At 40.7% G+C, this 26,014-nt stretch overlaps 1 protein-coding gene across 2 annotated transcripts in view; it reads left to right on the forward strand.

Moving 5' to 3' along the window:
• Window positions 1-1,888: 1,888 nt before the first annotated feature.
• The window catches only part of dntt (deoxynucleotidyltransferase, terminal), a 69,472-nt gene continuing 45,346 nt past the window's right edge, over window positions 1,889-26,014 (forward strand). Inside the window, exons 1-6 of one of the 2 annotated variants that reach the window (XM_046402361.1) lie at window positions 1,889-2,330; window positions 6,447-6,621; window positions 9,227-9,337; window positions 21,500-21,670; window positions 24,763-24,834; window positions 25,028-25,151. In XM_046402361.1, the coding sequence (XP_046258317.1) occupies window positions 2,137-2,330; window positions 6,447-6,621; window positions 9,227-9,337; window positions 21,500-21,670; window positions 24,763-24,834; window positions 25,028-25,151 (847 nt within the window). In that variant the 5' untranslated portion in view covers window positions 1,889-2,136. The remainder of the gene's footprint in view (window positions 2,331-6,446; window positions 6,622-9,226; window positions 9,338-21,499; window positions 21,671-24,762; window positions 24,835-25,027; window positions 25,152-26,014) is intronic. The other variant, XM_046402360.1, reaches the window with a different exon arrangement.

Here is a 26,014-nt window from a genome sequence, read left to right on the forward strand (position 1 = left end):
AACATTGCTATCAAAACAAGGCTGTCTGCTGCAAGCATTGAGATTCTGATTTACTATCCGTGCATCGTTACAATTCTTTCTGTCTGTCTGTCTGTCTATCTATCTATCTATCTATCTATCTACACAGATTAAAGTATGTATGTAAAGTAAGTATGAAACAGAATTTGTCTGATCAAGTACAACAGAACTGCTTAATACACAAAAAATATTGAGCCTGTAAAGTAATGATGTAAGGGCCATGCATGGGCCATTCTGCATCATGAACACTTTTTATAATACTTTTTTTTAAAGTACATATTGTTACTTTTCTATGGTATACTTATTCACTCAAGTAAATAGTCTACATACTTCTTCCACCACTGAAAATAAATTATGTCTATGCTCCCTTAAATGGAAAAGTTCCATAGATGTTTTCAGCGATGGAAAAGTATTTAGACCTCTCAGTGAGGTACAAGAAGAATAAAATTGCTCCTTCACATTTGAAAGTGCTCAGTATTCAAAAGTATTATTAACAAAATTAAATTTAAACACAGTCTCTTTCAGAATGTAATATGATTTAAGACTGGATTAATATTGCTCACACAATAATGCAGAAGGAACATTTTAATGCTGCAGCTTTTTGAGGTGGAGTTCACTTGGAGTTAAAAATATTTCCACAAAATTCAACCTGACGTATTTAGTATCTTTGGGAGTAAAATTAAGTCTCGTGGGTTCGACTGAGTTTGGCTCAAATCTCACCTGCTCTCGAGCAAATTAACTATGATTCGAAACAATTTTCAGAAATATTATCATGCGTCCAAGAGCTACTGAAGAAAGTTAAATGAAAAATTGGGTTCATTGCTCTTGCAGTGACTGCTGCTGGCAGTGTGAGAGCCATTTGTCTAAGAGTTGGTAGAATTTCATCGGTCTTTCACTTTGGATGGGGGCCAACACCTTCATATAAAGCTGAGTGATTGGCCAGGGTAAATAGTCAAACAATTAGTCACGTCTGCCCTGTGACACTCGTTAACCCTCAGAACTCCATGCTAATGAGAGCAGTGTAATAAATTCTGTCTAGCTGACAAAGGCAAGGTGTGCTTATTAAAGTGAAGAAATGAACAGAGGCTCTGGTAATTAGATGTAGAAGGCCTGTAATGATTCGCCTTCCCCTTAGCCTAAATCAACAAATCATTCGTATTTGGTCCATTGAAGCAGATGCATTATTGCAGATAATTACAGCACAGTGACATTTAAACCTTTTCTTTTACATTGTTGACTGCTGTAGCAGAGAAATCAAAACAGGAGACAATGGTTCATGTTGTAATTACCTCTTTGAAAAGAAAAAAGAATTGATGAGTTTAACAGATTAAATCCATTTTCATTTTGCTTTCCCCATCACTGCATATGCAGTTCTTCTCCCCGGATAAATGTTAATGTGTTGCTTATACCATACCTGTGTGCGTGCAAAGGCCGTGTATGAGCTTGTGAGACCTCAGGGGAAATGGCCACAAAGACGCTCATTTCAGGGAGTAAGCTAATTAAAGTGGTGAAGCAGATGGTGCAGACTTGGTCCGGACATAATGAGACGGTGAGTGGTGAGATGAACTGGACATGGCAGGACAGCTGTGAGGGGTTTGTGAGGTGACCAGAATTCAGGCATCTCCCAGGAGTGAGGCTTTACTCCAGCCAGGAGAGTGGAATTACAACTGACTCCAAACTTTTGAAGAAGCAACTGGATCAGGCAGTGTTTACTTCCTCCAAATGTATATTTGCAGAACACGTTTTACTGGAAATGAATAATGCTGTGCCAACACAGTGTTTGCATCTTGTTTCTCCCTTCCTCAATCATTCGATCTTGGCAGTTGGTTTTTGGTAAACACCAAATCCTCAACACCTGTTGCCAGAACCTTTTCCTGTCTGCCAACTCTAACCAACCCTGCTGTAACTGACACACTATCCCACTGTCAGGCAACACACACACACAAACAAAAAAAAAGGAAAAAAAAGAGACATCAACTGTGAAACAAACAACTGTGGCATTACCAAAGTGGGTGTTTTTTCCTGGTTGGAAGTTAAGTGGCACACAACAACAAACAAGCTCAAAAGTAAAAATTCCTGAAGGTGCAGAAATACACTGGATAGCTGACCTCAGAAGAAATGTTCCACACTCCTATTGTGCCTCGTGTGAGGAAAAGGCCAAGACCAGCAGAAGCTGCGATTCCTAGGCGTGAAGAAGTGAAGTTTGAGGGTGTCAGACTGTACCTGGTGGAGAGGAAAATGGGCCGCAGCAGGAGAAGCTTTCTGACCCAGCTGGCCAGGTCAAAGGGCTTTACTGTGGAAGACGTCCTCAGGTTGGAAAAAGCTTGCCATTTGGTTTTTCACTGACTGAGCAGTGCTTAGTGCCTAAAAGCTTTTCTGAACGTGAAGCTCAAGAGAACTCTCTAATGTAGAGCTTAGTGGGATGTAACAGGATTGTTTTTTTTTTTATCTGGGTTTGTGTTTATGTTTGTGTTTATGCTTATGTACCATTCCTTCACCTTGTGGATGGCTTTCAAAGCTTTTATTGTAAGATGAGTAAAAAGGAAGGTCACAGAACTAATTAAGTGTCCCTAATTAATGCCCAATAAATGCAAAACAGAGACTTAACTGCATGCTTAAGGAAACATTTTCAGTCATAGTCCATAGAGGAAATAAAACTGATGATCTGACATAAATGATGATGTGTACAGAAGGACCTGAAGCTGTTAAACAACTGAAGCTGTTAAACTCTTTCTCTGAAAAAAGGTCAGGACATAATTGAAATGAACTTTCCAGTGAGATATTCAGTGATATTTTGTGCCATTCTCTTAAAAATATGCCTTCTTTCTTAAAGATGTTAAGCTCTAACAAGCAAATTAGAGAACTGCTACTGTCTCATGAATACTTAGGAGGGGTTAGGGCATTCATCCAGTCTCTGCTGCACCTTAGTGTATTTTGTGCCTGGTCCATAACTCACAGTTCCTTCATAAATACGTTTAGGAAGGGGAAGAAAATGGCTAACTCGACTACATCTTGTTGAGAGGGAGAAAACTGGGAACACTAGAAGAGCTGTAACAGACCAAACAAACTTTTTTAATGAGTTTGCCAAAAGTTTTCTGTTAAGTTGTACTTAAGAAGAGATGCTTTTTGAGCTTGTGAGCTTGTTCCTTGGTATGATGAATCAACTATTGTGCAGTAATTATGGAAGCAGCATGCTTTCCTCATTTTATGTGTCCTTAATTGAAAGCATGTTTTAAATCCTAACTGTGAACACAGAAGAAGCCCTCTCTTTGATGCCCGCAACGCTTCAGAGTCAGGTTCCGCTGAGGTTGCTGATGTTGTTGATGCTCCCATTTTTAAAAGTCTATTTTGTTCTTGGTGCTAGGAAGCTCAAAATCAGACTTGGAGCTCCCCTGATGAGCAAGTATATATGTATATATTTGTCTGCTTCTATGTTTGCAAGAATCGATTTGATCTACAGAAAGGGCCGTTGTTCCAAAATTGAGTTCCCTGAATGTTCAAAAAGTGTTTCAAGTTACCACGTGATTTGGTTCAGTTAAGGGTCCTTACAGGTATAGTATAAGCAATGTGTGTATGTGTGTGTGTATGTGTTTAAATGCATGTCTAAGTTTGCATGCCAGCCCTGCACCAGCTTGGCCATGGCAGCATTCCCAGAAACACAGCTTGAGCACTCCTACGGTTACACTTGGCTTGATACAATTGTTTGAAACCAACGACAGGAAGTAGAGCGTGCCTGCCTCAAACTGACATTAATTCTGCAAGCTGACAAAACTGATATCAGCTGCAGTTTGACAGCAACACCTTCCATATCTAGTCTTTCACAAGTTATAGGCACACTGCCTTGAGCATATGGTCAGATGGACTGTGTAGTTTTCTTTGTACATTGAGAAATGGGCTCACACACACACACACACACACACACACACACACACACACACACACACACACACACACATATGCACACACCAGTTTCCTCTTGTCCTAATTTCAAGTCTAATGCACATGAACATGGAACCTAATCTCGACATGTTTGTCCTGGCTGACTGATGAGCTGCAATAAATGCTCTTTCACGAATGACTGCAGTTAAACAGGATATTCAACAGACATTCCCCCTGGATCCAACTGTGTCTTGTTAGTTTCACCTGTTGGCAGGAGGAGGGTGTCATCCATGAGTGCAGGGTTTTGACTTAGGGACCATCAACAAGTTACTGTTTAAATGACAAAATACCAATATTCTCTCAATGCCTTTTTTAGTCAAAATTATGATTACATAAATACACTTCAATTTATGAGTCAGTGATTTCTGTTAGACATAAAGAAAAGCAAGTTTCTCATTTCTAGGCATCAATCACTGATCACTGAGCAGATTTTATTAGCTTGGGTTGGTGTTAGCTGACTGCAGGCAAATCAGATTTGTTTTTCAAATCTGACCTTTAAGACAGAGTCTCAGACTTATTTTATTTATTTATTTATTTGCAAGTGATCTGATTGGATTTGTGTATCTAGACATTACCAAGTTATCTTTCTGGGTTGCTGTGGTAACAACTCTGTAAGGGGATGTTTTATATACCCATGATTGCTTGCCTACATGGATTTTTTGCTAAAAGAACTGCTGATGATCCATGTAGGAGAAGTGAAGAAATTGCGTGTTGACTAGTCAAACTGTTTTATGGTCATTCCAACATAATCCTGTTAGCTGCCTAGCTACTTCATTCAGGCTAAATTAAACTGTGACTGGATAGGGTTTAACAAAAGGCCACTTTCTCAACATCCAAGTAACATCTTGTGTGATCAGGTATGAAAGCAGTCCTTCTTTAGTGAATTTAATAATATTTGAATGCAATTTAATTTAGATGTTTATTAATTATGATTGATTCACTACTTCCAATGATCATGTATATCTCCGTGAAAATGTTTTATGGGAACAGCCGTAAAAGCCAAACAGATGAAACCTTGCCACGATGTAAAAGCCTGCTATGGACATAGTCTATCTTTGATCTGTCCGTTGGTTGGCTGACATGAACAGGGGCAGAAGACGACTCGAGTGAGTTCTCCATATCAAAGCCCATTGACTTTGGCCTGTCCTTGTGTCTGGGCTCATACCCACTGATTCTGGGGAATCAAATCTGGTGCTGGGCTTGCACTCTCGCTCATTTGCATGTCAGTCTGCTGTTTTACATTCTGTGCAGCTATGCATGAGATAAGGATCCAAATCCAGGGGCTAGATTATAGCTAGGTAAACAGGAGAGAGTATTTTTTTCTTCGATGATATTCAGTCTTGTTCCAGCATAGCAATTCAGCCCCTTGTGATTTTAGAGGGAACTCAACCCAAGAGCCAAATCTCTATTCCAGTGGTTTGACAACTATTCATGGCAAGTGAATTTAAGCTTTTGGAGATAGGAGCTGTGTCCCTTAGCTACCTCAAATGTGTATGTTTGAGAGGCTCTTTGTCCCTGTCTTGGTGCTAGTTAGGATTCTTTTTTTTACACATGGACCATCATTGGCAGGACTGGTATGCCGAGCAGATAGAGGATTAGTTTCGCCAGTGATTTGGCCAATTAGGCCTCAGCCTGAGCTCAGCTGGGACATGTCTTAAGGAGTCTTTCCACCGATTTACCCACGCCAGGAGAGAGTAAGAGGAGGGGCATGCTGAGGGTAATTATGAACGGCTGAGCGCTCTGATTGGGTATGGTAGTTAGACACTGTAGCAGGAAGCTGAGGGGAGGAGGTGTGATGAAAAGTCTGTTGAGAAAGTCTCGGCGGAGCTGTAGGAGGCACTGCTTGAATGAGTTTGGCTATCAAACAGTGGGGGGAGGCACTGCGCTGATTGTTGTTCACCCAGTGTTGATCCCCAAACAGCAGGAATAAGACCATGATGCTGAGATCTGAGCAGCATTTCAAAAGCTTCACTTGAGTCTCTACACCCTCTAAAGGCTGCTGAGACCAAGACAGGAAAGTTATTTCTGTTAAATCAAGCAGTAAAGAAAATCTTTCAATCAAACAATTTAAAGTATCCTGCAATCCTACTAATCCCTAAGCACAGAATCAAAGCTTCTGTCTGCATATATTTTTGATTAAGATAAATTATTGGTGTCATTTTCACCCCCTGCTGTTTTAGTCCAAATCTAGTGACTAGCTGGTGAACATAGTGGAGCATTTAGTAGCCAGAGAGCCAGATATATTTCCTAAAAAGTTGGTGGAGACCAAAACATAGCTAAAATGTACCATCACCTGGTGGTCAGAAACAAATGAGAGCTAATGTTGCTCAGTAACAGTTGTTTTGTAATTTGGGAGTGCCTTGATGAAAGAATTTAATTCTATAAATTCCTGTGGTTCCAACTCATTGGTTTTATATCAAATGATGATCACATAAACCCTTAAACTGAGCTGTAAACCGTCTAACAACTTCTTCCTTCTTCCTCTACAGCGATGAGGTCACTCATGTGGTGTCAGAGGACAGCCAGACTTCATCCCTGTGGAAGTGGCTCAATGAATGTGCACTGAAGAATCTACCCAACATGCATGTGTTGAACATCAGCTGGTTCACTGACAGCATGAAGGAGGGAAGACCTGTTGCTGTGGAGACCAAATACCTCATTGAGGTAAACCACACAGAAATATCTAGATATAGGATATAGGGTAAGCACTAGATGGCACTATGAACCAAAGAGGAAGCTTTTCATTGAGGATGTTAACACAAAAGAAATGACATGCTCATTCAGTATTTGAACAAGCACAGTAATTTAATAGGCTTTAGTGCAGGAAATGTATATTCTGAAGGTATGTATAGGTACGTAGTGAGTTTCTTTCTCTCCCTGCAAATCTATAATGTCAACCTCTTGACAGGGAGGTCTTACAAAGAGGACACTAATTTCCAGCTTCCCTCTGTTTCCACTCATATTACCATACTTTATCTTGCTCATGGCAACAGAAACATCCCCCATATTGCATGCAAGTGTCAAATAAGCCCATTAGCTCGATGTTAAGGACACGCGCACAGAGAGAAAACACGCCCTATTTCCTCTTGTGGATGGCACTATGAGGACTTGGCAGCATATGGATCCAAAATAAAGAAATATGTTGTCTCCTGTTCCTAGGGAGGGAAAAACACTCAACTGCTGAAGTCATGTTTGCCAAGCTCCATCTAAGGTTTGTCCTAACAGCCTGTGACGGCGTTAATGGTCACGATGACATTCGCAGCCTTTTTGCCTTCATGGGAAATATGCCTAAAAAATGCTTTAGTCTTGTTCTAGTCTTGTTTCCACATGGCCACGTGTGTGTGGCACTTCAGCATTTGAGTCGGCTGCATCATTAAGTGACGAGGCTAATGATGCCATGCTGACATTTATTGACCCATCTCCTTAGGTAACCACAAGCCCACTGCTTTTCTTGTTTTGTGATGCAGTTCCTCTCTGAAGTGAACGAGGTAATACATGGTGGCGTTTATGTGTGTGGTGCTTCCAGTAGATTGTTTTTATGAGTCATAAATCCATTTAAGGAGCTACCATGTAGGGATAAAATATTCCCCAAACAGGCTACTTCTTGGGCACATTTGCCTGCGGCTCTTCTTGATAGTTTGGAAATCCAATGTGTTTTACTATCATAAATATTCTACAGCAAGTCAGGGAGGAATTTTAAGTATTAAACTCATTGAAATGTAATATTTGTATTTATAATCTAACATTGCTTCCTGCCTTGCAGAGAGGCTGTTAAGCCTCTTTAAGTGAAGAGCTGGTAAGATGTAAGAATGCTCTCCTTGAAAGGAATGAAAATGGAAATGATTACCGGAGAGTTTGTATATGGCTTGTGAACACATGCCTGCCTTCACTTGTCTGTGAGGAGACAGGTGGGCTGGGTGTCTGAGAAGGATGTTTGTGGGTTAGTGTGGAGATGCGTGGGTGCAAGCAGCCTCCCTTAAGAGGTGGAAGCTTGGTGACCTTTGTCCTGCTCAGCGGCCTGAGAGGATTTCACCAACCCACCTGAGTGCACTTCCCCGCCTGCATGACAGGCATTAACATGGGGGCGGGAACAGGCCCGGAGTGTCTTTACGGTTTAGAGGAGGGTGCGGGAGTGGGCGAGGTCCTGCAATGCTCACTCTACCTTTTCATCTCAGCAGATGGTATGTGGAGAAATGAAGCTGCAGCATGTAGACTGCACACATTAGCTTAGTTACATCTAAGCCATTCAGCGAAGGTGGAGAGGACACTGGAGAGAAGGCCAGGAGGGGATACGCTGCCTCTGAGATCAGTCTGAGAGCTTAACTTCCATAGAGTTATAGGCCTGTATAATAACCAAACCCAGATGGGGAAAACCATCCTCTGCATGCTGATGCACAGACGCTTGTCTCCATGGACCCACAATCCCATATTGGATTAAACAAACTGCAGCTGAGGTGGAAAAGTGATGGAGAACCCCCTGTTGTATTTAGAGGGAGCGCAGTAAGGGAGTTTCTAAGACAGTTTTACTTTTGATTGGCAGAAAAATTGTGCCGTGAAATATATTCAAAGCCATTCTTTTTTTTTTTTTTTTTTTTTGAGAACAGGAAAGGCTTCTGGCAGAGAATAAATGATGAACATTTTTTGAATCCTTTAGTGATTGATTCAGCACAAGAGTGTGAGAGGTACCAGCTTTTTTCATTATCTTTTTGAGACACCCCTGTTCCTTCTGCAGCATCGGCCCCAGTCAACACTGTGTGGTGACAATCTCTCCATCTTCCCCTCCATCCTCTCTGTATTTTTCTCCCATCCAATCCATGGGTAATTTTATGGACACAGTGTTCCCTTTTGTGATGTCTAATTGTCTGCAAGAATATTAATATTACATTGGTAATCCTTTTGACACATATATTACAAATGGGGAACCATTTCTTCATAGAATGAAAAGGCAATTTACAGGAGGCAAATTGGATGATGGCAAGCAGATTTGTAATGCCACGGGTTAGGTAGCGTAATGGATTTGGATGCCACCAGACTGTGAGATGAGTGTCATTAGCCTGTTGCCCTGGAGACACAGTCATAAAAATAACTTCTCCAAGGCAAATGGCTACATTTTTATGTAATTCAATTTGAACTCTTGGCTTTGTGCTTGTCAGGAATAGCATTTACACATTTAGTTGGTCAACAATTTGCAAGTGCTCAGAAATTGAGGCGATATATGACTGTATATGTATGTGTGTGTTCATAGTTCTTTGGTTATTTTTGTACACAGGACACATTGCCCACATTGCCAGAAGGTTCTACACCCACTGCTGTGGTCACCGTTTCTCAATATGCCTGCCAGAGACGAACTACCACAGAAAACAAAAACAACATTTTCACAGTAAGAAACTGTTACCTAACCTCGCTCTGGACATAACTGCACTTCTACCCACCAGAGGCTGTCGCTCTGACTTTGCTATCTATAAAGCCCCCTAATCTGTTCTGCTCTAATTGGATGGCTTGCTTGCTTCACTCACTAGCGCTCTGACACAACTCTCCCCAAAATACATTAACCTGCAAATGAGTAGCATCTGCAGCTGTGGCACGTTGGAGGTGCAACAGCTGACATGCCCACGATCCCTGGCACGAGGGCGGGCACGGACACGCCCTGAGGCACCGCGCACTACGCCAAGATGGGCGACGGACGTGACACTCCTCACAAGCAATGGTGGATCTGTTTCTCTGCCATCTGGTGGGCAGAGTGGGAGGGAGAGGTGTGGCAGGTGGCTGAGGAAAGGACGCTAAGGTTCCCACACAGAATTGGGAAGTGGTTTATCGAATGAGCAGAAAAGAGGTGGTGCATTTCGATAATGGCAATATAGCTGCAGATGCAGAACAAGGAACCAGTCAGACGATAGTGACAAGACAGTGTCTACATGTGGGCAATGCATTAACAAAACAAACAATGAGTCACTGTGCACATAAGCATCGTGAGTTGTGCTGAAAAGACTAGTTGAGCTACATAAATGGAACAATATTTTTGATAACTGGTTAATCACTGAGTACATACAGTTTTATATCAAGCAGCAATCTCATGTTCATGATTCTTCGCTGTCTTTGTTTTTTTGTCACTATAAATTAGTATAAATTGCATATCTTTTTGCTTTGGGCTCTGGGAAATAATGGAAAATGAATTGAAAATTTTTCAATTTTCATTTTGCTTTTTTAGACTAAATAGTTAATCTAGAAAATATTGAATCATAAAATAATTGGCAGATTAATTCGTGATAAAATCAGTAATTACTTGTAAGTTTAATAGCACTGCTGGGACCTAATGGAACATTCACAATCTTGCTAAAAGAAGAAAGAGGGAATATATGTATGTAAGACACATCAATATCAGTGTACTCTCTGTCACTTAGCTTTTTTTTCTCTCTTTTTTTTTATTTTTGATCCTTCTCAGAGGCAATGTCTTGACACCATATTTGGCACAGAATATTAAGTTGGAGGTCTGAGATGTGAAATATTACCGTGAAGTGACTGGCAAACCTATGTGTATGTTTGTGTGGGAGTGTGGGGACCCGCTGATGAGTTTCTGTAAGACCTATTAAGCACAGCTTACCGAGAGCCTGTGAGGCATCTGTTTCATAATGACTTTTTACCTCCCAGTGACGTTAAACGCACATAATAGATGCACACGTGTACCGAAATTCACCCACATGTGCTTGCATGCATGTTGTCCACATGGAAAGACATGCAGAGATGTGCACGCCCACACACGTCTCACCTGGGGAGGGCTGCTGTTCAATTTCTTATCCCCTGTTTCTTTCCACAGCATTAACTCCATAATTAGCAATCCCACTCAGTTTCCCTATCCCCATGATTAACTCATTATCCCCACATAAAGTCACTTCAAAGAAGACTTTGCGACGAGAGAGAGAGTGGTTGTTGTAGATGCGTTCTTCAGAAAGCCACAGGTAAAATCCCACAGCGATAGATAACATGCAATTACTTGAAATATTTAAGTCAGACAGAAAAAAAAGAAAAAAAAGCCTTCGCTTGCTCTTTCACTGTAAGCCAAGTCTCTGTTTAGAAATGTGTGACAGCAAAGCGGACACAGGATATGATCTTTTGTATACAATACAGTGCAGTGCAGTGCTAATGAGGAGCATGTTATTGATCCACAATGGTAAAGATATCCTTGATCTGTCCTGCTGTCTGCTTGATTGTGAGGCACAGTGATGATGTAATCCCTCTAAATACATGTACAATGACAAAGCCTTTGAAGGGACTGAGATACTTGAAAATCTCTCTCTGTGTGTGATGTCTGCCTTTGTCATTATTTATGTGAGTAAGCGCTGATAATTATCTCCTCGATTTCAGTGGCAAATACCGATATGAGCAAAAGTTATTCTTTGGGAAAAAATCTCATTAACTTTTGTAGATGTGCTGGTTCTCAGTTAGTGAGAATGGAGAGTATTTTTATAATTCAGATTTAACACTGTAGGCGCACAGCAATTATAATGGCCTTGGTGTGTAATCAAGTCACGTGTGTCCCGGTGTTAGAACGGACAGATTACTGCTGCTCCTTCAGTCACAGTGTCAATAAGATGTGCCTGACAAGTTCATTCTCACTCATCAGCTGATCAGATGTCAGTTGACAGCATTGCAGTGAAGAGTGGTGTTAGAGGAGAAACATGTCTTGAAGCAGTGCTAATGAAAACTGAACGACTTTCAACACAAAGAGGATGTTTATGCACAGCAAAGACAAAACTGCTGCTCTCTGATTCCTTTAGGCTGCTTTCTAAATCACACAACACCGTAGTTGAGTGTATGGCAAAGCAATATCTTTTTGGTACAAGCAATGCCGTGCATCATGGCTTGTGAGTGCCACTGTCGCCAAGCAACCACAACCATGTGACTTTGCCTTCAAGTGACATCCTGAGATTTTTCTGATCATTTGTTTGACTACATTTATATTATTTACAAAAAAATAAAGCTTTGATATGGAATTTTTCAAACTGCTACATGATAGTTATGTAACTTTGCACTGCCGACTGATAAGACTAGAAACAAAATAAGGTTTGAAGCTACCAGCAGAATTTGAAAATGGAGGACTTCACAGGTAGTCACTAATGTCACTAATGCAGAGTGAACACAAATCTGCATGTCTTCCTCAGCAGGAGACCTTAAACTGTCATGACAATCATTTATAAGAAGGAAATTTATTAAAAGAGACATATTTATCAGGAGCACAAACAGGTCAGTCAATTAATTAGAATTTCTCATCTCAGTTAAATAAAGCTCTGCTGATTTGCGTTCAGTATTGCTTTACAGGTGCAGTGACTAATATGGGTCACAACAAACCCCACCACAATGCATTTAGTATTTCCTTCCTGCAGCTAACACACAATCTCAAAACAACTGTTGGCTAACAAGCTAGAAGTACACTGTTTTGTAGAATCAAAAGGAATGCAAGCTTTCTCTACATTAGGTGGTGCAGCTCCGCCGGTTTGTTTGGATAGGCCGAGTTTTACACACCATAGTAGAATAAAACAAGGTACGTACTTGTACGTAAAACAAGACTTGGCTAGATGGTACAATTGATATCACTCTCTTGTCTGTCTGATAATTCAAGAGCTCTCAATTAAAACAAAAGATGTTGAAAAAATGTGACGTGGCTCAGGTAGAAATGTTCATGGATGAAGTTTTACTCAAATGACATTCTTTCCTCACTCTCTGACTCTCTTCTGGAAGCTCTAGTGACAGTCTAGATGAAACGCATCATTATCGTGAATAAAATGACTGATTGCCAACATTGATGGAAAGTTTTGGGACAATGTAAGCACACAGATAAAATATATAACAAAGATTTAGTTGTTTCTAGACATTTTAATGAGAAAAATTTTATCATACATGTTAAGGTCATTTCACCCGGTCAAGAAAAGGTTAATTCAACCAGCTAAGCCTCTTTGTTTGAGAATGATACAAAGAAGTGAGACATACATCCAGAGACTTTAAATGATGTGTATGTGAATGCGACTATATGTGCGCTGCTGCGGTTTTGTGCACATCTTAGTGTATGCTGAAGTGTATGTGGATCCATTAGAGAGACAGAGGAAGTGTCAGAGGAAACAACCTGTGATGATTTCAGGGAGGAGGGGAGCATCCGGGGCCAGCAGGGTGTACTGGTGAAGGAGGAGGAAGTAGGTGGTGCGGAGAGGTGTCAGGATCAGGAAGAGAGGATGAGCATCATCTCAGCTACAGCACCCCAGTGAGGTGTCAATCACACACTGGCAGCAAACGGCCCCTCATTCCACAGCCATGCACTATTGATTTATTCATCCCTGCTCCCTCTTTATCCCTCACCATCTCTGCTTCACACTCCTTCGCTCCTGCACCTCTCTCTGCCCCTTTGTTATGTCCAACACCTCCCCTGCCCCTCCCGTCCACACATTTTTACTGCGCTCTCTCACTCTCATTGTCTCTTGCTGTCTTGCTCTTGCTGTGACTAGGAAATCCACACTGTCTTTGTGTGTGTACACACATAAGTCAAGCCTACACACTCTTTTTTTTATCTGCTTAGCCACCAGTCTTCTGCTGTCATAGTTTCACCAGAAGCCTGACATTTGTTGACACAAAAATTGACATTTGTGTCTTAGCTGATTGACATGCAGCATCGGATGTCTTTAGATGTCTCTCATCACAGCACCCAAACACACACATGGAAACACACACTGACATGAACAGGCATACACAGTTTGCCAGACTAATGAGGGTAGGGAAAGAAACAGTTAGTGAAAGAAAAAGGTACAAAGAGAAAAAGCTCAGCATCCTGAATTTGTTTCCCTTCAGCACAAAGTCTACAATGTATTGATAGGTGCAACGTCACGGATGAAGAGATGGGTGGAGGGGGTATGGGAGCATTGAACCTTAAAGGCATCAAATTGATTCCCACCATGCTTTAGTGGAACATTCACAACTCAAAGAGCTAACAAACAGAGAACTATATGGATCAAAATTGGGTGAAACATTCTTGATTGTTCAGTAGTTTTTTGGTTTAAGTTTTTTGGAATGGACAACATAATTTTAATGACATTATCTTGTTTGATTTCATTAAAATACCTTCAACTCTTCTTTGAAGGCATTCAAAGAAACAAAAGCTAAACACACTCTTTATCTGAGATAAACATTAAAGTTAGACAAAAGAAAATCATGAAAACCAACTTATGTCTAGTACTTATTTATGAGATACTGGATGGATAAAATCCATCTCCTTGCGGTTAATCGTGTTAAAACTCTTCTCAGTGGGTTCTCTGACCTCCTTTTATGGTTTCTTTTTGCACACACAGAGAGGCGGACTGCTGTGCGGACATGACTTGCAGGCATGTCCGTGATATCCGGTGGTGGGGGGTAAATCGGCGTGCTATATCAACGTCCCACCAAGTCCCCCTACCAGCCTTAACTCCTCATTAATTAGATGAACACATATATAGGGTGGGTTTTGAGCCTGCAGCGCTGACTCCATGCAGCTGCTAAGACAACATGACAGTTGACAGACTGGCTGCAGAGAGAGTGTGTGTGTGTGTGTGTGTGTGTGTTTGTGTCTGTGGGCAAGGCCTTAAAATCCAGTTCCTACAGGTGAGATAATTGTAAATGAGTATTTTGCTCAAGTGTGAGTTTCCGAAAAGACGCAATAATGCAATCACTTTTCTCCGGTAGTATCGAGTAAATATTATCTGATTGAAAGACATACAACACCATTTAGCTCCCAGGAACTGGACCTACAGTAATTAATCATTTCTGGACACACACACAGGGCAAAACAAGCTGTAAGAACAACACTGACATAGCTGATATGCCAACTGTGCTGGTCTATTCACACATCCTATGTTAGCATTCTTTGGGAGCCATGTTTTTGGCCACCTGACACCCTTTAGCTCTGATTTGGTCTCCACCATCTCCTCTTCAGTTCTTAAGCCTCTAAATGCTGTACTATGGTCTTAGCTCATTGGTACCTTTGTTCGGTGGGCAGGGCAAGAAGCGTACAGTGTGCTGCTGGCTGTGTGCAGCTGAAACAATTGGTACAAAAAACACAGAACAGAGGGGAACGGTGCTGAGTGATATTTTTCTGCACGTGTCACTACAGCCAAACCCTTACACATAATCATTTGTACAATTATTAACGTAAATATAATGTTAAGAGCAGCTTTGCATAGAAAGATGTGTTTGTCATTTCAGCTAGTTCTCAGGTTCACATTTAGAGAGAGCAGAGAAGGGGAATAGAAGGCCTTGGCTGTGAGTGCTTGTTCAGTTTGCATTACGTTGATTAAATTTGATGTAGCTCATTGTCCCCATAAGGAATTTTATGGTGGGCTCACAGTACAAGACATTATCATACCGCTGTATGTTGTACTAGGATTAGGGATTATTTCTTTTTAGTAATCCATAGTTTATCCTGTGTTTATTTTTAGGAAACCCAATCCAGCAAAGCTAAAACACATCCAGACAAACTACATGTAACACACCCTGAACACTTGCACAACACAAGCATGCCCTATCACCTATCCAATTATGAGCTTGCTTCTTCTATTTGTTGCATGCTGTGAAGAGAGTCCAACTGCATGTGTGTGTGTGTGTGAGTGTGTGTGCTGGGAATCGTTCCCTTTCCATGTGCTGTAGTAAACGGGTCAGTGCGTCTCCTGGGTGAGCTGGACTAAAGTCTGCTGCTCACTGACCTGAGGCTGCATGTCTGCACAGGACTGCTGGTGGTGCAATGACCTCAGATGGTGGCTTGGCTAGAGGAGAGGAAAAGAAGGCATAAATATGAGCCTGTCCTGAGCTGCAGTCACACTGGACTGCATCAAGTCCAGGTCTTGTACTTCTTTCTTTCTTGCTCCTGATAATTCTTCAGCTTGAGCCCCTCTGGTGGTTTTCAGTATTTGTGCTTCAGGTAATGTGCAGTGGCAGACTGTTTTTATCAGCAGGATGGTATTTCACTAGTATATATTTCTATTATTTTCTTCTTAAACATAATTTATTCATGCATTATGTAAAGGGCAGAGTAGCAGAATGCAAGAGTTAGCATACTATGAAATGCTGACCCAAATGTCAAGAGTTGTTACTGACTAGTTTCTAAGCTCCTTGTGCGAGTTTAGGTTTTAGAGAAGATATTACACTCATTTGGCCATTTTCTTAAAGCTCACACTTCGATTTGCCCCAACAGAAGGTCTTCTCACAGAGGTGAATAATCAACGCTCCATTATTAATGGCTGACGTGCCATTGAGCAAGGTACCTAACCCCCTCACTGCTGTGTGTGTGTTCACTGCATGTAATTTGCTGAGTGCAACCAAGGATGGGTTGAATGCAGAAGAAAAATTCAGTGTTTGTAGAAATATCCTGCCAATAAAGCAGTGATTCTTCTTCTTTTTAAAAAGCAGTGGAAATACCATCCCCCACTTCTTTTCCAACACCAGAACAACTGTTTGTACAACTGGCAACTGTGAATTTCCCCAGTGTGGGGCTAATAAAGGCCCATCTTGTCTTCTCAATCAGACCTATTTCATAGTTTTGCTATGGGCAGAAAATCTGAATGTTTGCAGGGTTTGAACCTGTCAGTCAAGCTGTCTTTTTTGTCTACTTCACATTTTGTGTACGTAAATGAGTGCGACATCATGAATGCCTTCCAAGAGATACTGAAATTGTGCAGCGTTGCTCCCTTATTTAAGGATTTATCACATCCCACCCCTTTCTTATGAGAGGAGTTTCTTCTTCTTAGTTTTATTTTGAAAATTTGGTGAAAATTTTGTAAATGTAAAATCACACCAAATTAATCTATGTAGTGAGATTGATCTTCCTGTTTGAAATAAAAAGACAATGCAATTATCACATTTCCCTCATTTAAGGAAGTTGATTTACATAGGGTGTTTGGCAAGAAGAATACTCTGAGGATTTTTGTGCTGCTGACACATTCGCATTTACGCAAGCACGTTATGTGCTTGAGTGAAATTGAATGATAATTGTATCAAGTCACTTTTTCAAAAAAATATCTAGCAGTGTGATTCAGAGAATTCACTTGCTGTGATAAAAAACTAGCTCAATTTTTCTGAAAGTTGCTGCCTATTAGAACCAACAGGAGCTTCATATTACCAGGCACAAAACTAACCCACATCTCTTTTAGGTAAGATAAGATAAGAAAACCTTTATTGGTCCCACAAAGGGGAAATTGCAGTGATGCAACAGCAGGATACAAGAACAACACTGGAATAAGAGTTACAGGATCAGAAATATTTAACATAATAAGAATAAATATATATAAAGAAATATAAAAATAAACATAAAATAGCATCCACCTATCTAGAACTCAACTACAAAGCTCTGCATAAATAATAATTTCTTATGTACAGTGAATGACTAACAGTATGTAACTAAAAATATTGCACATGGTGAGTGCAGATGGATGACAGAGCTAACAGTGTTCGATGTAGAGCCTGACAGCAGCAGGAAGGAAAGAGCTGCAGAATCTCTCCTTCACACAGTGAGGGTGAATCAGTCTGTCAATGAAGCTGCTCCTCAGAGCGGACAGAGTGTCCTGCAGGGGGTGAGACTCACGGTCCAGCATAGATGTTAGTTTAGCCAGGACCCTTTTGTCCCCCACCTCCTGCACTGAGCCCAGGGGACAGCCCAGGACCGAGCTGGACTTCTTAATGTGATTTAGGTGAACACCCAGGTACTTGTAAGAGTACACTTGCTCAGTGTCCGTTCCCTGAATGTTCACTGGGGCAGGGACGGTAGGCTCGCTTCTCACCATCTCCTTGGTGTTCCCTGTGTTGATAAGGAGATCATTCGTAAAAAATAAGATTGATAAGATAAAGATAAAAAATAAAGTTGATAAGATTTATTCCCTAGTGCATCAATGCCCCATTTCAGACAGCGACCCCATTTGAAATGTTTTGTCATACATGAAAATATTACCTGTCAGCTAATGAATGGCTAAACAAGATGATCAAGCTCTTCCTAGGTGACATGTGTTCCTTCACTTGGTTCTGCAACAGTAGCTCATCATTAGCAGCAGCAGCCCAAACCGTGAAGCAGTCCAGCTGAACGTGGTGCCAAATGTTCAGCTGCATGCCGATACTAGAAAGTGTGACACTGTATCAAGTTCAATTTCATAAGACTTTTTACCCCTCACTTCATTCAATCCAATTGAAAACATTCATCCAATAGAATCATTCAGTCCGTTTATATGTTCATTGCTAGGATATCTGACCCCGGGGACATTAAATTAAGGAGATGAGAAAGCACGTCATGTTTTCACCCATGTCTCCTATAAAAGAAAGTTACTTTTCTTTTGCTGCTATTTTGAATTATTAAATGAACATTGAAATACAAATAAAAGACAAAAATATCTAGCTCTCTCAGACCTATTCAACCCACACAAACATACCTCACAGTATGGAGGTATGTGTGTCTGTACACAATGTTTTTCCTACCAGGACTAGAAGAACCTATACACCACAGTCAAAATGAGAGATGGAGGTGAAAACTCCTGCCTGATTTCATTGTCTCTATATTACTTTGAAAGCTTATGGATCATTTCTTTGGCGACAAGCTGATAAATTGACAGGGCAGTACGCAGCTCTTTCTCACAAGTAAATCTCTCTCCCAACAGTCCACCTAAACAAGTAATAATCCCGCCTGATCATCGAAATGAGATGATATTTCCTTAAATAGAATCACGCTGTCAGTGTTATAAATGAATGGATGTACTGGTTTACGCAAAGAATAAAACTTAGATAGGATACTGTATTTCATACATTCTATAAGATTTAAGCCATATCCCAATGTGTGTCCTTTGTAACACAAACTGTTTCAGGTAAATAATAAACTATCACAGCATTAAAATGGTTTTACAAGAAGATTTAAAAGTGTCACAATCAACAAAACATGATAGGCAAGCCCATACTATAGCTTGCAGCATCACGCCAGTGTTAAAAATGCTAAGTAAAGCTGGTAAATCAAAGAGAAAACAACACAGAGCAGGTACACTCCCTCATAACTATAGACCCATAGACTGTAGACCGGCTTTTAATCTGATGATACCCTCACTGTCATCACACTCAAATAGTCGCACGCACATCCACATCAATATAACGTTCAGTCAGAGCGTGAAGTGCACAGGACCGAGCAGTGCAGAGAAAAGATCGCAGGAGAAGGAGGGAGGAGAGGAAGAGAACAGGTAGAGCTGAGAGGGAGCGCATTAACAGGAGAAATAAAGGCCAGGAGGAAAGAGCTGCTAAAAGCTGTAAAATTGCAGATATCTTCACAAGCAAGGGACGTGATGCTTTTCAAGAATGAAAAGACATATTGAGCAGGGCTGCTTTCAGCACATCATATCACAGCTGCCTTTCCCAAGTGCACAAGAATTTTAAATATAATATACACTATATGAATAAGATAAGATAGGCCTTTATTAGTTCCACAGTGGGGAAATTCTCATGAAAGTACTATACATTCGTGTTGTCTTAATTATGGTTAACTGACTAAAATACTAATACTGAAGACATAAACTTTCATCCAGACATTCATGCTGAATACCCACGTTATCTGTATTTAGTGCTGATTAAAGAGTAATAACAGCAAAACTATATTGGACATTTCCTTATTAAAGCACATGTTGGCATTGCTGTTATGAGCCAGTTCCACTGCAGTGTTTTGCTCGCAGCAATACTGTGCTGTGCTGAACTGCAGCCTAACAAAACCATTAGCATAGAGATTGTAATGGGGCTTTTCCATACACGTGTGCTGGCTTGGCTTGACTTGACTCAGCATGTCAGCCCAGCCCAACATGACAGGGATTTGCATCTCCATTACAACAAGACTAGCCACTTGAAGGAGTGTCTTTGCAGATGCTGTGTTTGTCTTTGGATTGATTATGTTTAAAAGCACCAGGCTGTGACAAGGCCGACAGCAAAATGATGTATCAACACATTTAGGTCCCCGTTATTTTTCCTGTGAGTGTTTTCCCATCACACATGCAGGATTGTAGCCAACAGAAGTTGCTAACCTGGTGGAGGTGACTTGTTTGCATCTCTTTATCTATAATCTCAGTCTAGCTGTTGTAATAATCTGAAATAGTTTAACACGGCACAACCGAAAGCAAAGATAATCATAAAATCATATTGGCAACACTTGATGGTAATGATTGTCACTGACATTTAAACAATTTATCCTTGTGCCAAATCCTAACAGCATTTTGATGCAGATTTACCATTAAGGTTTAGAGCTAAAGAGGACACCAAATAAGCAGACAAACAGAGTCCAGACAAAAACAACCAGAGTCCTGGGTACAGAAAAATGCAAAAACTGATCAAGGAGATTTTAAAGAGAACTTACTCAAAAAGAAACAGATGCAAACAAAAGGTGGCTGGAAGTCCAGGGGATATAATCCAAACAAAGAAATAATCCAAAAAGGCAACTTGTGGAACACAGTCATCAAAAGCACAGGGAAGGAGGAAAAACAGCGCAAGATAAGAAATAAAGAACTAAACCAGACACAAGGAGAGAAAAATTACAAAATATTGCAGGACACAAACAAAAGAAAGTCCAAATCCTGACATTTACATGCGTTTAGATGTTGTATTATTTAAAGCTGCATTTAATGATATTTTTTTTGCCTCTTTGGGATAACAATACTCAAACACCGCCCATAGCAAAGTCACATCTTTACACATTGAGCAGATACATAACAAGTAACAACACGTGAGCTTTTCACTTAAAACAGCTGCGCCTGGAGACAAAAGCTGATGAGAAGTGAGAGAGTTAATCAAATAGGAAAGTTGTGGGCTGTAAAATTAAAACAGTGAGCTGAAAGCTCCGTAGAGGTGTGGGACCTCTTTCTCCTATATGTTGTAGTCATTTGATGCATTAAAATAAATATTGATTATAGAAACTTTCAATACACTTAGAATTTTAAATAATAAAGGCTGGGTGCTCTTTGTATGCTGTCCAGTAGATTCATCCATTCTATGACTATGACTGCAGCCTATTCGAGTGTTTGAACGTGTTGCCTTTGTAAAGGGAAAGAAGTCATGGCTGCCCCTCTGGGGAGCCCGTTGTGAACAAGTGGAAAATGACAGGTTCCTGTCTGGTGTTCGCCAGCCTCTAATGTCTCTGTCCAGTCATCCAGAAGAAAACCAACATGTAGCACGTCCTACTGTACAGTGACAGTGACAGGGACAGAGACATATAGGAGTGATAAAGGAAGTTGAAGGAACTGGTGGGGGTTCTGTTTTCTTGTATGGGTCAGTGCATCTCACATGTGAATGAACACCTGGCACATGTTTGCTTGATCTGACTTTCTTTGCTGAGTTTTCTCTTCCTCCACTTTGTGTGAATGCCTTAAAGTGGTTGCAATTCATGCCATAAACCCACTTGATAATGCTTATTATGCAATATTGTACAGGTGGATTTCTTTTCTTTTTTTTTTTTTTGGCTTATATTTGCTCCTACATAGTTCTTCTATCTTTTCCTTTCACCTGTCCTCCCTGTCCATCCCTCTAGGATGCTTTTGAAGTGCTGGCGGAAAACTATGAATTCAATGAGATGGACGGTCCTTGCTTGGCATTCAGGAGAGCTGCATCTGTCCTGAAGAGTCTGCCCTGGGCGGTGCAGTGCCTGGAGACCACTCACGACCTGCCCTGCCTGGGGGAACATGCTGAAACAGTCATAGACGTAAGGCCTGGAGTTTGCATGCTGAGTCTGCTCAGAGTCCAGCTGACAGCCAGCCTATCTGTATTATGAGAGCAGTGTCATGAAACAGCAGTGTTTAATTTGGGCAGCCACAGTAAAATGGATGGGGCACCACTTTTTGCTCATTTTCCATCTTCTGGATTTGATTTTCTGACAACATAGCTTGTGAATGCGAAATTTTGAGAAGCTGACTCACATTTTCAACCAAGAGGAGCTTTCAAATGTGTGTGTGTGTGTGTGTGTGTGTGTGAATAATAAATAACTGGGATGGACTGAATTTCTCACCATGCATCTTTCAGCTCTTTGGAACTTGATTTTCTTCCACTTGTGAAGTAATCTAAAATCTATGACTGCCTTCAAGGGAGGAAGTCAATCCAAACACTTAAGACAATTCAATGGAAAATGTTCAGGAGTAATACTAAGTACGTGTGAAATGACAAATGCACTGAAACACATTGTCATTAAAGTAGCAGTAAACCATGGCTATTATTGACCTTCCAAGTGCAACAATACCGAGAGAACTAACTCTGGTATTAACAGCACTGACTGCTTTGTAGTTTCGTATTTGTAGCAAACTGCAGCAACAGTCAGTTTGAATTCACAACAATTAATACAATTTGCCATGGCGACCAAGGGTAACAATAAAAATATGTGAAAACATATCAGAAAGTCCATAAAAAATATATTTCATTTCCCCTCTCTTGAAAGGGGGTTCAGTATGACAGGTCTTTGTTCCAGGGGCTGAGAACAATTATCACCCCATTGATAAATCATTAAAGGATGATATAAGTATGGTGATATTCTATATTTTCTTGGTGGTAAATCCCATAAAGAGAGCTCAGTATCACACTTTTGTGATATGTGACGTGTTCTTTCATTACCATAACACTGGTGCTGTACAGTCTCATATATACTGCTTTACTGCTGTAAATACTTAATAATGCAAACGTGTTTTAATTCACAGCTGAAAAAAACAGTCCCCAACAAGTACATTGTAGTGCCCAGCCATCTAGGGAATTAGTTAACATTAAAAAAGAAACTCTGTCCTCATTTGGACCCATTCAGTCCCATAGACAGGATAGGGATGTCAGAAAGTATTTAGGGATGATTTTGGTCTTTTACAAACAAAACACAAGCTTTATCTCTATATAAAAGGTACTTCTTGCAGAGGTATAAGGAGGAAAGAAGCTGTGGAGATAGCGTACAGTAGGTGTTTGGAGCAGACTGATTATCACCATCTTTACCCATTACATTTATTAATGATTTACTAATCATCAGCTGACTCATTGTGAACATTCATCTTTTCGGTGCTATTAGAGATGAAACAATGAGCTCCTCTCCAGTCCTGTCCTGAGGGAGCAAATTACACACGTTTTTCTCACTTCATGGCTTGAGTATATACTTACCACCTCTTTCAAATCCTGTTTAGATTGTTTCAGCACGCTATCAAGAAGAATGTAGCTGGATTTGTCTTCTCCCAGCAAAACCAATCTGCACAAATATGCTTTCTGGAGGTGACATCAAAGTGGAATCTCATGTTGCAGAACACATTTGCTGTTGAGTTACTGAAGGTCAAAAAATTCAATGATGAGTTCAAACTTTCAACAAGATATCAAAAATAGTTTTGAAATTTCATGTGCCAGACACACACGGTAACAAAACTTGCCTCACACATGAGCACACACACAGACAGGCATCGCACAAATTTATCTCATCGGGGTGTGGGGGGGTGTCTTACTGGGGAACTCAGCAATCACTCCCTCACCAACAGTCGTGCTCAGGGCAGAAATCATGGCAAGTTGTCAGGGAAAGTGTCGAGAAATGTTTGCTCAGTGAGAACGCCGAGTCCCTGTAGGAGAACAAGGTGTGCTCTGCAGTCCAACTCTCTGACACATTAAACCTAACACACACACTGTGGGTCTCAGAGCAAGCTTCGAAATCTGTCAAATCTGTCAGCACCCAGGCAGATTCATTAAAGAAAATAACATAAATGCCCCTGGAGACCAAATTAGACTGCCTGTGAGTGACCTCTCCCTCTTGTTCTTACACGATTCAGATGTAAACCCAGCAGTGAGTGTTGTTTTTTTCACAAGACTGTCTCTTTAAAAACGGATCGTGGCTCAAAACAAGAAAATGACATGACAAGAAAAACAAAGTGAAACCAAACAGAGTAAAAACAAAACGCTTGATGTGCCTGTGAACATCGGAGTGACACTGTCAGCCACGACCGAACCGCTCGCTGCTCACTGAACATCTAAAGTGGGGAAAAGATATAAAACTACTGACATGAAAATCTCGGAGCACTGAGGCAGAGTCGGGAATGAATAGTCAGTATGTGTTTTCTGTATGTGAGAGAGTCTTTGCGCATGTTACGATGTTGTGTCTTACCAGGAGCGGGGAGTGTGTTGAAGCATTATCCGTGTGTTTGAGGTTGGCCTTAACTTGAGGGTTGAAAAGCAGAGGTGGACGGGTGGATGCATCATTGAGCAGTGAAGGCTGCTTTAAACTGCACTGTACTCACAGTCTGGATCTTAGGTGCCCTGGCTCACTGATACTAGATGTCAGCTCTCAAAGTGCACACAGATACGTATTGCAACTAACACACATACAGGCTCATTTTCACTAACAACTTTTGCAGTTTCCCCATGGAAGATGGTCGATATTAACCAGACAACTGATGCCTGGTTTTATACCTTCCCATAATGAAGACAGTTAAAGCATCTTATGTGACCAGCAAATTGGCGGCGCTCTGCTGAGTGCGGCAGACAATTAAACGTGGAACAAAGTTGTGTCAGTGCAAACAGCAGAAGCTGTGGAGAAAACATTACCTTGGGCTTTTTATGAATGCCATAAAACTGGTATTAATCTCAGGTTTCAAAACAAAAAAGTCATTATTTCTTGAAAAAGAAATGGAAATGAAGAGCACCTGATTTAAGTAGAAACTGTTTTCAAACGAGCAGCAATTCAGGGCCATTTGTTAAGTGCTGATGGAACAGAAAAAAAGGGGAAAACATGTCGACGCTGACACCAGTAGTGTTTTTCTTAATATTATCTTCCACTTTTATGTTTTGCAGGAGATCCTTCAATGTGGCCGTTCGTTTGATGTCGAAAAAATACTGTCTGATGAAAGGTATCAAACACTAAAGGTCAGTAGATGAAAAAAACAACTCATTTGTTTGCTTCTTTTATTTTGGTGCTTTGAAATTGCTGTGAAATTTGCATTTGCTATCTCTTAAGGACACCGGCTCTTCAAAACTTTGAATGCTAACCCCTTCTGAGAAGAGCCTGTCATTTCAGAGCAAGTCTTCTTGATTACGTGCTTACCTCGTTTCCTGCCAGCTGTTCACAAGTGTGTTTGGGGTTGGACCTAAGACGGCTGAGAAGTGGTACCGCAGAGGGTTGCGCTCCTTCAGCGACATTCTGGCAGACCGAAGCATTCATCTAAACCGGATGCAACAAAATGGTACATCAACATCTCACAATCTCCACTCTGCCACTCACTAAAATCATAGACTGAACATTTCAACTCCAGTTTGCTTCCAAGAAAGATTCAAAGACATAAATAAATTTCTCCAAGGGGGCCTGCATGTCATTTGAGAATTTTTGTCCTTCTCGGTCTCACAGGAGGCTTCTTATTTGAGGCTCTCTCTGGAATGTGTTTTCTCTAAAGTCTAAAGTCAGACCAGCAGGGAGTTCACAGTGAAAACACAATGGAATAGGCAGCAGGGGTATTTTTAATAAAAATCAATGAATAGTGACTGTAAAAGTAAAACGCTTGCTGTGGAATTCCTGTGAGCTCTCATCAGTCAGCTGGGCAGAGAAGCAAAAACAATGAGAGGCTGCTGACTGACAGTGGCAAAGCTACAAGCTTCTTTCCCATGATAGCACTATTTATAAAGGAAGATTTAGGTTTATATTTTGGTGGGGATTCATCCTTCATTGCTTTTGTGACTTTCTTTAATTACAAATAGTTTTTTTTTTTTTATAAATCTGGACAGTTTCCCGAGAAAAGAGAATTGGTCAGTTCATGTGAGGCTACATGACTGAACAACTATTAGCTTTTTGATGATGTAACACTCTTTGCAAAGAAAACGAGACAGTTGAAGTCCAGAACATGCTTTTGATTTTTTGCAGTTGTGGTGTCAGAATAAAAGCTTTTGGCAACCTCCATCAGAAGTGTTTATCATGTTATGAACATGCAAGAGTTAAGCAATGTGCATGGCTGCTTTACACAGTTTTTGTGAGGATGGTGTATGCAGAAAGGTCATCATGTTGAGCCACTTGTGGGATTTGATATCATTTTTAGAGTTAGAAATGACATACGGG

The sequence above is a fragment of the Scatophagus argus genome, chromosome 10 (assembly GCF_020382885.2).
Source record: "Scatophagus argus isolate fScaArg1 chromosome 10, fScaArg1.pri, whole genome shotgun sequence".
NCBI lineage: Eukaryota > Metazoa > Chordata > Actinopteri > Scatophagidae > Scatophagus > Scatophagus argus.